Raw genomic sequence first — 14,706 nt, forward strand, 5'->3', positions numbered from 1 at the left:
TCACAGACACAGGTCACATATATACTGAAGATTAGAGGTGTTACAAGAGAGTAACAACCACAAGAAAGAAAGAGGAGAGATAACGATGATCAATGTTTGATAGGAGAAAAAGGAGAAAACCACACTAGAGCACTCGCCAACCACCCACTCTCAGTTCTGCATGCTATGTCATTATGAAACAATTCTTCAAGTCATCACAAACATGTCCTTAAGTTAGTATCAACTATAGTAACTCCCCGTCTCACACATCAAAGCACTTAACCGTCAACCCTTGAGCCCTATCTGTAGGAGCACATATATTCCAAACCAGTACACAGTGCTACATTTTTAAAGTTTGCATGGATCAGGCAGAACTTACTTTCCCTAGTTCGATCTCTTATACTTGTTGCACATGTTTATTAACTCTTTTTCGAGTGTACGAGGATTTCATTGTGTTTTCTAGATATTATACCTTACTGAATTCATAAAAGCTTTCAAGAGCAATAAAGAGGTGTTGAAATACGAATAAATGATGAATACAAAGGTTTATCTTATTTTGAGCATTGTGCCAGTTTTAATATTTAAAAAAAATTAATGTACATGTTTTTACATCTCAATTTAGATAAATTTGGAAACAAGCTTCAATTCTGCTGGTCAGGGCCAACTCGGATCTTCTCCGCACATCAACAAAGCACCAAACTGCTCTCACTGCTACATCACGGACACCAGAGTGCCAGAATTAGATAATATACATTTTATATATGAGATCTGTAAAAATTTGACACAATCTGACAGAATTGCATAGTTTGTTTTTGTTTTGTAACAAATGGGAATACCGGTAGTGAAATAACATACTGACAAAATCAAGATGGTCATCTTTAGAAACTGAAAGGAAACAGAGCAACCTGAGATATGGCTTTATGAAAATGTAAAAACAGTAGATTGTGCTTCTTTATTTTTCTTTTTAATGTTGGTGTTTTACGCACCCATAGCCACAATTTAGATCATTTAGAAGGCTGGCTTTTGACCCTGCCTGTTAGTGCCAAACAGGGCTGACAGGGATACAACATCCCAGCAGATAGGCAGAAAAATCAATCAATGTTCCCCTCACTAGGAAATCGAACTCAGGTTTCCTGCTGTAGTGTCAGGGCCTGACCACTACACCACAGACACTGGTATAGATCATGCTTTGAACATACTACACAGCTACCATACTGGGCCAATATTCTCTTTCTTTCGTAACTGTAACTGTATTACACAACTGAATATCAGTCACGGCCAAATCAACCTGAGAAGGATGCAACATCCCAGCAGATAGATGGAGATACTTGATGAAAAAAAACAACCCTTCCTACTCGAGAAATAAACTTGTGTTTTCCGCGTGCAAAAGTGAAGAGGTTAACCACTATCCAACAGATGCTGTATATTCATATTCACTTTTAGGTTAGTCAAAATTAGACAAAACTCAACATGAGTACATCAGGCTTTGATGAGTAGGATACATCAGTATCGGTATCAAAGTATCAAAGCTGGTCAATGAAAGACAATCACTCATAAAAAATGTCAAACCTCACATAAAATGTTCACTTGTTACAATTAAAAATGAAAAAGAGATAAACTTTTTTCTGATAATTATTTTATAGATATGAAAACTGTGCACAGCACCTAAAGCCACAAGCAGTAGGCGCTAGAGTTTCATAAGTTTAACAAGATCAAACAGAGAACTATTTCGAAAATAGACTCAAAATTTTTCTGAAACAGCTGTCACCTTTCAATTTTTTTCCTGTCCATAAAACATTTTGACAATGGCAACTAAAACTTTTTTCCCCCACACGTCACTTTCATTTTAATAAAAATTGTCAGTGAATACAATCTCTGTACATTGTGATTACATGTTTGAAGGAGAAAGTATATAATCCAAAATAACAAACTGAACAAGTCCCCTTAGTCTTGGTAAAAGATAGCCTCTACTATTGTAAAAAGTTATTTCAGTCATATAATGAGATGAAATCTTTGCTTAAAATAACATCCCTCTATGCAAAACTTTTCTTCTTCTTTCAAGATCTGACACTACAAAAATATTTTTTAAACGTTCCTTTGTAAGAAATCTAGACCCACAATATAAAACTTCTGAGATTAAAAAAACAACAACAAACATTTTTAAGAATGCAATAGCCGCCATTTAAAGTCTGTAAAATTATTATTTAACATTTTTTTCTCCAGAAAACTAGACCCAAGACACAACACTTGTGAGATTAAATAAACAAACAAAGGAACGCACAGAATGCAATAGCCGCCATTTAAAGTCCACGAAAGTTACCACAAGCTACATGATAACACACAAACACAGCATCCTATTTGGTTTCACTCTCACTTGAGCTGTCCTCCAGTTTCCGAAACACAAGTTCATTCAGATTGTCTCCGGACTGATCTGGGTCCATGCTGACTAACATATGGCCCCCGTTGCCGTTGGAAACAACAAAACTCAAATCATGCATTGCTAGAGCTCGCTTCACTGGGATGGGGACAGGAAGGCAGCGAGTGTTTTTCTGCAAATGCGGAGCTAGTGTCGCTCTCACTACTAGCAGGCACAGGTCCTTCAGGGTCTGGGGCCGAGTCTCTTTTTCCTGCATCTCACTGGCAAGGCTTGGTGAATGCTGTGTCACTGGCTGACACGTGCCCGGCGGTAAGAAGCAGCCAGCACTGAGCAGTAGCTGTAAAATCTGCATTTCTCCTCGCACTGCCGCCAGATAGGCAGGACGTAGACCTGAGGGTAATACACATAATACTGACATCATTTCGAAAAGCAAAAAAACCCCATAATAACTGTTAAGCAATAACATTCGTGTTAAATTACTAAAATAATAAATTAACATGCCCGAGAACCATCCTGTAGCAGCAACTCATGTTGTGACCCCAACTTCGTCATTAATTTTGTGACGAAAAACATTAAAGCATTCTAAAGACCACCAAACCAGTAGAAAAAACAACTATATGACAATCCAATAAGGAACCCATGACCAATTTCAGTAAAGAAACATATTAACTGCAATCATAACTTTTAACCCAATGTTATCAATTGAAAAAAGGTAAATCTATCGGATTTTCACGACTCAGCAATAGAATATTTGTAATTTCAGCTGGGAGACGGAAGTTCAGAAAAACATACAAAAAAGATAGATCTACCAAAATATGGATTAAGACAAGTTTAAAACAAAGAAAATTAATTAATTGATTGCCGATTCAAGGTTTATATAGATAATGTACATAGCCTACTTCTGGTCTCTAAAAATTCTTTTTTTTTCCCGTTAAGTACAAATTTCGCAATGTTCTTGTTTTATGATACATAAGTTTTAATAAAAAATTTGGAACCTAAAAATCTGTTGGCTATATGAGCATGTTCCGCTTTGAGCATGTTCACCATTCACCATGTACGTGCAAGAATGTGTATGTCAACTTTTTAATACGCACAGTATCTAAACATACTGCCCTCCTGTTATGACATTAACTCCTATTCTGGCCAACATTTCCCCTATGCATTCTACGGTACCAGCTCTACAGACACTGCACGGTTATTTAAGATTTTGCTGTTAGCAAGAGTTATACTGCACTTGCAACACAAAGGTCATAGAAGTACCGAAGACGAGAGATATTACTTGAGATAAACATGCAACAAAGAAAAGGAGAAGGAGAGGTAAGGATGACAGATGTTTGATAGGAAAGCAGGAGCCGCCAACCATCCATGTTATTTCCAAAGCAGCACCTCCACATTGAAAGTTTATTTTTGACAGGATAGAGGGGGCTCTCGTGGCCTACACGTTAAGGTATTTACCTCTCATTCAAAGGTCCTAGGTTCGAATCCAGGTAGCGACGGAAAAATTTTCTGCTCTAAAAATTATTTCCTTTCACCTCCTTTCCTGCTATCTAGCAATGTTCTGTCGTCTGCTTTCGCCTCTACTCTATGCCCCCACCCCCTCACCTCCTTTGCCCCCTCCTCTGGGCTCTCGACTCTTTCTGCAGCCTTTCTTTTTTTTTTTTTTGATTAGTGTTTTACGGCACTTGCAACTGCATAAGGTCATATGAGCGTGGGGGACACATAATTAAACATTTTCAGTTGGTAGGAAATTTTGAATTTTGCCCGGGTGGCGCCCAAAGCCTACTCTTATCGATTTTAGACCACCAAGGGATATTTAATATGCGCAACTTGCACCCAGGACCTCCGAGATTTTTCTCCCTGGTCCAAGAAGGATAGGTGTAGATCTTTCCTACCAGAAGATCAGGGGAGTGGCTGAAAGGCAGCAGTTAGAAGGAGCCAAAGAGTAGCAGTAGAAAGGCTGAAAATGTTTAATGTGTTCCGCGCGCTCATATGACTATATGCAGTTGGAAGCGGCGTAAAAAACTTACCAAAAAAATATTTAAAATTACAGGACCGAGACAAGTGGGCAGGGAGCCTTGAAAACTCCCTGGGCAACCCGAATTCAAGAATTACCCATTGAAGATTTAAACCAAGGTCTACATTGTAGTCTTGCATGACAATTAGGGGGAAACACTTTTAAAAACTGATACTGATACCATCAACACTTCAATTTTTTCACTTTTTGACTTTTGACTTTGGCAAAACCATATCACGATAATCAACTAAGTACAAATTACAAGACTGTGCTTGAGCGAGGTACACAGTTAAAATTGTCCAAGAGGGCTGACCACCATTGAGGAGAAAAGTGGCTGACTTAAGATAGGTGAACATTTTAGCTAATACAATTACATACGAAAAAAAATGCAATGGGGAAAGTGCGAAGCGGCCGTTTGTACAGGTGATTGTCTGGAACGGGTGGCCATTAGAGTAGGTGTGAATGTGTCAAACACAATAAAATAAATGCTTGAAGTCTGTAGAACTTAATCATGTCAAGGTGATGCAGTACTTAGCATACACTGAGATAGCAAAACTATTTACTGATTCATGGAACGCACTCCTAGCGATTCAAAGGTCTGACAAAGGGGTCCACTTAACCCTACACAAAGACCTAGGGCGAAGAACACTGCATTTATAATTGCTCCTGCATTTACTAATCAATAATGATTGAAATGACTTTGAAAGTACTTGAAGCTATACTATAAAACAAAGTGGAAGTAGTCTACGCTCTTGCTAAATAAATCTCAGTTCCTGCCTCTTAAACCATCCAACAAAAGTGTCTCAACCCTTCATCTATTTTCTGTGGCATAGCAATGAGTACGTGATCATCTTTCACATAGAAGTAGTCTACGCTCTTGCGAAATAAATCTCAGTTCCTGCCTCTTAAACCATCCAACAAAAGTGTCTCAACCCTTTATCTATTTTCTGCGGCATAGCAAAGAGTACGTGATCATCTTTCACATAGAACTACATAGAGATGAGGCTACATTTTAAAACTACTATAAGCTCATACACTTATACCAAACATTAAGACTTCAAAGACTAGCCTATACAGTTAAAAAAAGCTTATGATAACAAAGAAACAAGACAGTTGCCTTCAAGTGCTACTTACCAACATTGTTTGTAGTATTTACATTAGCCCCACACTTGATTAGATAGAAAGTGGCATGAATTCTGTTGTAGTAGACGGCTATATGCAAAGGTGTGGCACCATACTTGTTCCGTGATTCTAAAGGTAACCCTCTCTGTAGTACCAGCTGAAACATAAAGAACAATACACAAATGATAGAAATGATGATAACGGAACAAATAAAAATAATGAACAATACAAAACCATAGAAATAAAAAGCAACAAAGATTTTTGGAAATACAACACAGAAAAAATGACAATACAGAGAACCATTTAAAAAATATGAAACTGTCACAGAAATAAACACTTTAACGGGTGTATTCAGTATTTTAAATGCAGCCTGGGAGCTGCAAGCCCAAAGATTTCCATATCTTTCGCGGCTCAGCTTTGAAAAAAAACACCTTAGGGAAATTTAAAAATTTTTAAGCCAGCTGTCATTAAGACCCTTCTTTTTCCCCATACAGCTAAAATTTGTCTATCTTTATCAAGAAAACAACAAGACAAAAAAGCCTTCCTGTCATCTTCTTTTTTTTTTGCTCTATACCTGAAAGTCACATTTCATAGCATTTTCTAGTCCTCATGAATATTACCTCAGCTGACTGAGGAGAGCAAGTAAGTAAATGTACTTTGATAATTTCCTAAACTTTGTAAAGAGTTTTAAAAATACGACCACAAAGTTCAACTCTGCTCCAAACTGAGGTAAAGTGGCACCTCTTTTGTTTGCCAAATAAATGTCAGTTATAGTTGTCAGCTTACATCTATGATGTCCACTCTACCCTTGCTACAGGCGATGTGCAAAATTGACTCGTCAGTGCTAGTCTTCGCCATGACAGGACAGCCGGGCTGACTGAGGAGTAGTCGAATCACGTCAGTGTTGCCGTAGCAGACGGCTGTGTGGAGCGGCGTCCATCCATCGCGGTCCTTCTGTGTTAAGCTAGCCCCGCCCTTCAAAAGTTCACGACACACTTCCACATGTCCTAAGCAAGTGGCTGTGTGAAGTGGGGTGAAGCCATCGTTTTGGGCCACATTGACTGCACTTCCTGTACGCATCATCCACTGAAAAACAAATAACAATATATGTAAGTTCTTTTGCTAACAGCCAAAAACAGAAAGCAAATAATGAAACACTGAAAACAAAAAATTATTTCAGAAAATATAATCAAAATGTACACTGGAGGGGGGGGGGGGGCAGACACAGTAGGGTGCAGACTGACAGTTAAGTGCTGTTCGCTAGTTACCAGCCCTCGACTCTCACCTCCATTAAAATTCCTGCTATATACCACGACTGTCCAAATCCCCATGATAAAATGATTTTATCAACCCAACAGCAAACTTCCAGATACAATAGCCAGCATATTCTGCTGTTTGGAAAAAAACTTTGCTGAATAGCTGTTTCTTTTCGTGGAAAACGTCACAGAAATGAAAATCGTACAACCTCAATGAACAGAAGTCCAGACACAATGGACAAAAACTACCAATCTCTTTCTAAAATAAGCAATTATGGCAGAGTTGCTACCAGATAAAGACTGTCCGGGTGTGGTACTTTTTCTCCCCATATACACTGGCAAAGTTAGCCAGAGGTTGAGGTAACCAAAATTGTTAAAAATCAGAATCGGGGATATTACGATCGTATTCTCTTGAAATTGTAAAAAATTGTTACAATTTCGCCAAATTCATAACGATTGGCAGTCCTGCATTAATAGTCCTTACCCATAAACAATTTTTATCAGCAATAGCATATTAGTAAAATTGTCTTGCATTGATATAATATAATATTGTGCATCTGGTATTCTTTGTTTATGTTTGTGTGTTTAATTATATGCATCATGTTATGTATGTGTTGCCAGTGCAATCAAAACTTCCTGATGGGGATGAATAAAGTGGGACTTATTTATTTTATTATCATAATTCTTCAGTTTCTCCTCACACAGGGTTTAAGTCTCTATCGTTATGTATGAGAATCTGGGATACTAAACCTATCCATATATTCAACAGTTTTTGATGAAGATTGAGTGTTAATTTATAAGCCTCAAAAAAAAGTATCGGACTGCTTCCTTACTTCCTTCTTTGAAATGACAATAACAACATCATAATGCAATATAAGGACTTACAGGAATCAAATGACTGTGTCCGTACATGGCCACCCAGTGTAGTGGAGTCCTCTGATCACTATCCACCTGATTGATGTCGGCCCCTCTGGAAATCAGCAACTGTATACTGGCCAAATGGCCTTTGCAGGCTGCAATGTGTACTGGCTTTCTGTCCCACATCAAATCTGCATGGTTGGGCGTGTCCACTTCTGCTCCAGCATCCAGCAGAAGCGTGATGATCTCAATGTTGCCCAGCCCCACAGCACGGCAAATTGGGTTCTTCTTGTGGAGCTCATAGTTTGGGTTCAGCTGTCGTTTCTCTAGCAGATCTTCAACTATACGCACATCATGATGGCGAATCGCATCAAGGAGTTGCTCCTGCATGTCTGCCCTTGTGTTGTACACATTGTAGTACCGTAAAGAGCATGCACAATCTGGGCATGTGTACACAGACGACTCTCCATATTCACGGGCGACAATAAGACTGGCCACAACAGAGGCTGACCCTGCTGGTAGTTGACCTTTCCGCTCAGAGTAAATTCTGGCAAGAACATTCATGAAGCCTTGATTACGGCTACACCAAATTGACTTGGCATGGTCACAGTTACAGTAGCTCACAATGGAAGACCCATCAAGGGCAACACTTGTGACAGAAACAATCTCTTCCTCATCCTCCACAGTTCCGTCAAACCTGTGCAAGTTGTTTTGAATCATCAGTCTCGTCAGAAGGTTAGCAGTCCCCAGGGTGTCCAAAGACGTCACTGTTAAATTGTCTAAACCAAAGTCTGTATCTCTGTCCTCAGCATTACTCATAGATGAAGAACTAGCAGCTGCACTTCCATCGAGAGGGACAGGCTCCGAGGCTTCTGGGTCTCCATCTTCACCTCCTCTCTGGTTATTTTCCATGCTTTCAATTAGCTCTAGAGCAATTCTATGAAAATCCTTCAGCGTGTTTTGAGCACTTGACAACAGCAGGTGAGTCCAGCTAGATTTGAAAGGAAGAGAGGTATAGAATAAATTATAAACCTACTCAGCATTACATTTCTTACTTTCAGCATCATTCCACAAAGAGCCTTTAGTGAGTTATACTGCTACAACACATGATGTGACCATATATATGCTTTTTGTGAAATGGATGGGGGAAAAAAATAAGACACCAGGTCGGGTAGGAACTGTGGGATTTCATACGATGAGACAATGGACAATAAATTGGCCAGAGAAAGGACAATAAATTGGCCTGTCCTGTCATGAATATTATATAAACGCATGGACAGTGATCTGTTGCCAAGGCAGCTGCCCCAGGCCCAAGCCCTCAAAAATCCTCCCAGTACAGTACAGCATTCATCTATTAATTTATATAACAATTGCATTTATAGCACAAATCTATGCTCTACAGCTTGCTCTATGTGCTTTATTATTACTCCAGCAGACCCTAGAATAGTAAGATTAAGAAGCATTCTCAGCTTCCCAGGAAGTATACAGTGCAAGCTGAGGATTGCAAACATGCTCAAACCAAACACTAACTCACTAACAAACTGACAAGATCTTTCGTTATCTACAGCTGGGTACCAGTTCCCTTTGGAGTGAAGTAAGGAAAACATGACGTCGGGACCCTGACGGGATTCGAAAACATTACAGTTGTGAGTCCAAGAGCCTAATCACTAGGCCACCGACGCCACATCTGATTCAAAGAGGTGTTAAATGTAGGGTGCAAAAGAGTGTGCTCAAATAATGAGGTCCGCCTGTCCTTTAAAAGGTCCTGCATCCTTCATTCCATTGTTTCTTACTTCTAAACGAAAAGATAAAATATAAAATAAGGAGTACATCTAGGCTTCAGCCGCCAATCGTCGAAAATTCAAAATTAATTCTGACCAAACTGAAAATGGTCTCAATGTGTCCTGCTCGCTCCACGGCGCACCGGAAGTGGAATTTTAGTTGAAGCCGGGGATTCCCCGCTGAGTGCCTTATCACTTCAAGGTCACGGGAGTCAGCTCCCTGTCGCCGCTCTGTCTGGACTGACTTAATTTTTGGTACTTTTCAACATACAGTTTTAGGTGTATCCTTGTATTTATGGTAATTATCATTTGACGTACCCAAAGCACGCATTTCTGCTCTTGCCACTAAAAAAAGAACGGACATTGTAACTTGTCCGGTTATTTCGTTAAACACGTAGAAGTCGGCAATACAGTGGAGTCCACTTATAACGAGTCCTGAAACAACGAGAAGTCTGTTATAAAGACACTATTCTAAAACCCCGTTTTTTTCCCTTCTTTATCTTTGTAAATAAAATACTGCTATGGCGCAATCGGACAAACACAGGAGTTGGTTATAGCGGAATATTGCTGCTGCTGTGCACAGCGCACAGGCCATATAAACCTCGCCAGTTGAGAAACATGTTGGTGATCTAGCGAAACCTAGGACCTTACATCAACTCCTTTAGCGAAACAAAAAATGGGAAAGCCCACGTTGGCCAACAATGAAGGCCGGAGCGAATGAATGAGGAGGGTGTGGTAAGCGCAGATAAGCAGAACGCATCGTGTGATAGGCCAGCCTAGTCTAGATTATCTAGGCCTACCACTACCCATTCCCTCACTTCTCCAATGCGGGGATAGAGAGGTCACAATGCTGTGAAGGATGGAGTGAATGTGTAGTAACGATTTGATTTTTGATCAGGTAAGACCTAGAGGTCATGTTGAACAATGTCATCATCAGGAGAGATAACAAAAAGAAATAAACAGAACACCAAACTCATAGATTAGGCCTACTTTATTATTTCCATTGAATTTATTACTGGATTCCTTATAACGACAATCCTGGTATAATGGACTTTTCGCACCGGTCCCCTCCCTCTCGTTATAACAGGATTCCACTGTACTAACTTGCAAAATTTTTTTGACAAATGCAGATGAAAAAAAAATCAAATAAAAAAACGGCATGACAAAAACTGTCAAACATGAACGACATAGCATTGATGCAAATACTCAGAAAAGACAAGTCTAGAATGGTATCTGCGCATATAATAGAAAGCTGTAATTTTATCCATCTGGCATGCAATTCGCTATGAAGTAATTCCTCCAAATACAACTTTATGTGTCTAATACAACCGTGAATATTCGCATATTTTCTCTAAAGTTTATAAAATTACCCTGACGTCTCTCTATGAAAAGTACAAATAGATTTAAGTGCCAGAATACATCTACAATGTATTACACGAACAGACTTACACTCCAGAAATTCCTTACTTTTATTAAAATGCTAAGTCTAGGGTTTGTAAGTTGACTAAATAATAGGGATGTATTTCTCGTAATTGGATTATAAGAATAATTTCCAGCTTTCTAGTGATACCGAATCAGCACCAGACTTTTCCAGTTTTATTTTCGTTTCTAAGACCATTTGCAATAACTGACAATGTTCTGATTTCTTTGCATTCATAAGTGTCTGTGCATATTTCCGACACAAAAGCTAAGAATGAATATGTGTTAGTGTTAGCTGTCATTATTTTTATTCCATACAAGAAGTTTATCACCACCCATGTATTTACAGTTTTGTGCTTTTAAAAAATCACATAATATATCTTTCTTAGCTGTACGCAGGCTGCCACGGACACAGCATGATTCATGAACAAACGCAGAGTAACTTTCTCTTGTTCAATGGTAAAACAAGAGCTAATGCTGAGTGTCTTAGTTAAAAAATGCAAATATGCACATCTTTCTTCTCTAATAATAAGTTGACTATGACTACTTGCGCAGATTTAAGATTTATGGTAAAAGACATGATATTCATAGTCAGATTAACACAGATTTTGGAGAGATCTGCTGTGCCGTTTTTAAATAAACAATCATTTATTCATAAGTTTGAACTAAAATAAGACAAATTGGGTACTCCATAAACACTTGTCTAGAACAAAAACTAAGGCACAGAATTTAACCAAGCTCTAACGTAGAATAAATCTCAAGACATTGAGCTTTTACTTTGAGTACATCAGTGAAATGATTTGCTGTGTGGGATGGGGAAGAAGTTATGATTTCAAACGTTGACAAAAATGCAAACTTCTTAACCAACACCGGCAAAGTCGCTTCAGGGCTCATTAGCCCCATGACCCTGAGCAGGGGAGCTCAGGCGAGCTGCTGAGTCAACGCTAACTAAAAGTAACAGAATCTGGCGAAAAGTGACGCCGCGGCTCATACGACCTTATGCAGTTGCCAGCGCCGTAAAATACTTACCAAAACAAAAATGAAAAGGAAGCAAAAGGGCAGGAAACCAAAACAAAGTAGATTATAAGCCTATGTTATGAATGAAAAGTTCCCCCCTTTATCGTATCCTCCGTTTTGGATAACATTCATTATACGAAGTGACTATTTCTCCAAACATTCAGAAAAATAAATTTGATCTCTGTTTTTCCGAACGGTTTCCGTTCTTCAGATTTTTTGGTTATTTGCGAGAGTTTGGCATCATCTTTCATTCTGCGAGGACTGAGAAGAAGCATTTTTTGCATCGAATTCAATTTCTAGAGCTAGAGATTTTTAGATGTCTGAATATTCAGATACTTCAACTGTGGTTGGGACAACGTTCCCTGGCTATACTTCATTTGTTGAAAATGCCTTCAAAGGGTACTGCAAAAAAACAAGACTGCCCGACTTTGGCAATAACCTATTTTGCATTTAGTCACTCCAGTAAATTTTTACTTACGCACCCACACACAGATGCATTGATTTGAGGGCTGAACTGCCATAATTTTTTGTTGTAGAACACACGTATGGCCACTAAAACCCTTGTATGCAGGGGGGCATGCCCCCCCATGTTGTTAAAATCAAGTCAAATATTACTATTTTCAAACATCAATAACTCAATAACTATTGATTTGCAGCAAAAATGAAGGCCATATTTGTGTTCAGCATACAAAATACTACTGGAAAAAAAGTAGCCTAGAATCTAGATCTAGATATATAAAACATGTACATGAGACGGGGGCATGAGTGTTCCAGTAGTGCGTGGTGAAAGGGGACCGAACTGGACGATGACACTTGCTGTCAGTGCCGAGGGTGGCCTGGTCTTTCATGACTTTCAAGTAGAGGGAATGGCAACTATCATTTCAACCTATCCCTCTCAAAGAAACTGTTCCAACAATCCCCACAATGAAGTATGCTTGGTATGTAACAACACTCGTGCATTAAGGCAAGCTTTTAATGGCAACTCATCGATAGATTGGGGGTGAAATGTCTTTCCCCCTAGACACATTTTCTTAACATACGAGAACGCTTGTCTTATCATAACCATTCTTTTTTGTTTAAACTGGTTTATTTTCATTTTCACTTTTACTTTCATCCTTCATTTTTTGCTTCATTTAACAGTTTCATTTCATCAAATAGACTCGAGGTGAAATATCTTGTCACATGCATACCTTGTATTACCATCTCGGAAAACGTTTCATATTTGGAAATACGATTTTGTGGCGTGGGAAGCATACAGGTTAGGCTATCAGACCTGTAATCGTGAGATTCGGGTTTGGGGGTTCGAGCCTCAATTCGGTTTGCCGTTGAGTCCTTGAGAAAGGCACTTTACACGTATTTAACGTTTGGATCGGTCCTTTCGGAGATAGACTTGATCTCAGAGGTCCTACTTCTTAAATAACCTTATAGCTAGTTATAACTATTTCATCATTGAAGCATTATTTTTTGGAAATACAATTGGAAACAAATGTTCACTGAAGCAAGAGACTAAATGATCACTCTGCAGACTCACCGACAAAGGATGGTAACACTTGCCCAGTTGATGGTACAAAAAATCTAAGCCGTGACTAAAGTGAAAATGGCAGCAGTCTTCAGATCAATGCAAGCGTCATGCCACAGCATTTTGTAGTGCAACAATAAGTAAATATAATAGTAAACTTGGCTTTACATTTCATCCAGTTAGCTATATATACACCAGCAGTTTTTTATTTTTATCATAAACATTTGTCTCTGTTTAAACATATGTGGGAATATTTTCGGGTTTAAAAAAATTAACAATTTGTTTCGTTTCACATGATATCTTCCTTGTGGCACCACACAGCTTACATCTAACTTTTTCCTGGCAAAAAAACCTTTAACCCTTTTACTTTTTACCTTGATACACTTCTTATATTTTTAGACTTTTTTCCCCCTCCATTTCAAGCATTATTTACATTTGAAATTGTTATACATGTGGCATTTGAATTTGCCATATGTGTTACATTTAAGATTTCTATGTTTACATTTGAACTTGCAATTGTTGTATTTATTAGGACTTTTTATGACATCATTTGTGTATTTGGATTTGTTAGGTGTAATTTGGTCTTTCTATGCGGCATTTGAATTGTTATCATGTATTTGAACTGAAAAAACTATTTTCCTTTCGAACCCCAGAATGTGTGTAACTAGATCTACTCGTTATATGACTTACCAACTTATGAGAGGGGGTTATCTAGCTCTAACTTATCCATGTGTTCGTAACACATTATGAATAGAAAGCTAAAGATAGAGTGTTGTTTTCAGACTTAACACCGCGTCACTCGGTGGCAATAGACACTACCCCGTCAATTAAGTCAATGACCACCTCTTCACTCTGTGGCAATTGACACCAGCGTCAATAAAGTCAATTAGGCCTACCAATGCGTTACTGGGTGGCAATTGACGCTACCAAAACTAAAACAAAAAATCCCTCCACGCCCCCCCCCTTCCCGTTCTTACCTTACACACACACACAAACACCCACACACATAAACACATTCACACACACACACGTGCGCGTGCGCAGGCCACTCCATTTGCAAATAACCAAAAAATCTAAAGAACGGAAACCGTTAGGACGTTAGGAGAAATGGATTTTAAGTATTTAAGTGTAATTTTCCCGAGAGTTCAAGGATATAGATCTAGAGCCGGCCTTATAATCTAGATTCTAATCTAGACCTCAATGCCTAAAACTAGATCTAGATCTAGATCTAGATCTAATCTAATTATTCTAACTTCCTGGGTTTTTTTAGAGAATCTAGATCTATATCTAGATCTAATCTAATTATTCTAACTTCCTGGGGTTTTTTTTAGAGAACAAGACAACAAGGTCCTAAACTCCAGGGA

The 14,706-nt window shown here is 38.7% G+C and overlaps 1 protein-coding gene across 1 annotated transcript; it reads right to left on the reverse strand.

Annotated features, from left to right (window-relative positions):
- Positions 1-530: 530 nt before the first annotated feature.
- Positions 531-8,624, reverse strand: LOC101859947 (serine/threonine-protein phosphatase 6 regulatory ankyrin repeat subunit C). Its single transcript, XM_005102456.3, has 4 exons — positions 7,634-8,624; positions 6,279-6,578; positions 5,505-5,649; positions 531-2,746 (listed from the first exon to the last, which is right to left on the reverse strand). The coding sequence occupies exons 1-4, from the start codon at positions 8,516-8,518 to the stop codon at positions 2,334-2,336; spliced, it is 1,743 nt and encodes a 580-aa protein (XP_005102513.1). The 5' UTR covers positions 8,519-8,624; the 3' UTR covers positions 531-2,333.
- Positions 8,625-14,706: the final 6,082 nt, after the last annotated feature.

Source organism: Aplysia californica, unplaced genomic scaffold, assembly GCF_000002075.1.
Source record: "Aplysia californica isolate F4 #8 unplaced genomic scaffold, AplCal3.0 scaffold00326, whole genome shotgun sequence".
Classification (NCBI taxonomy): domain Eukaryota; kingdom Metazoa; phylum Mollusca; class Gastropoda; order Aplysiida; family Aplysiidae; genus Aplysia; species Aplysia californica.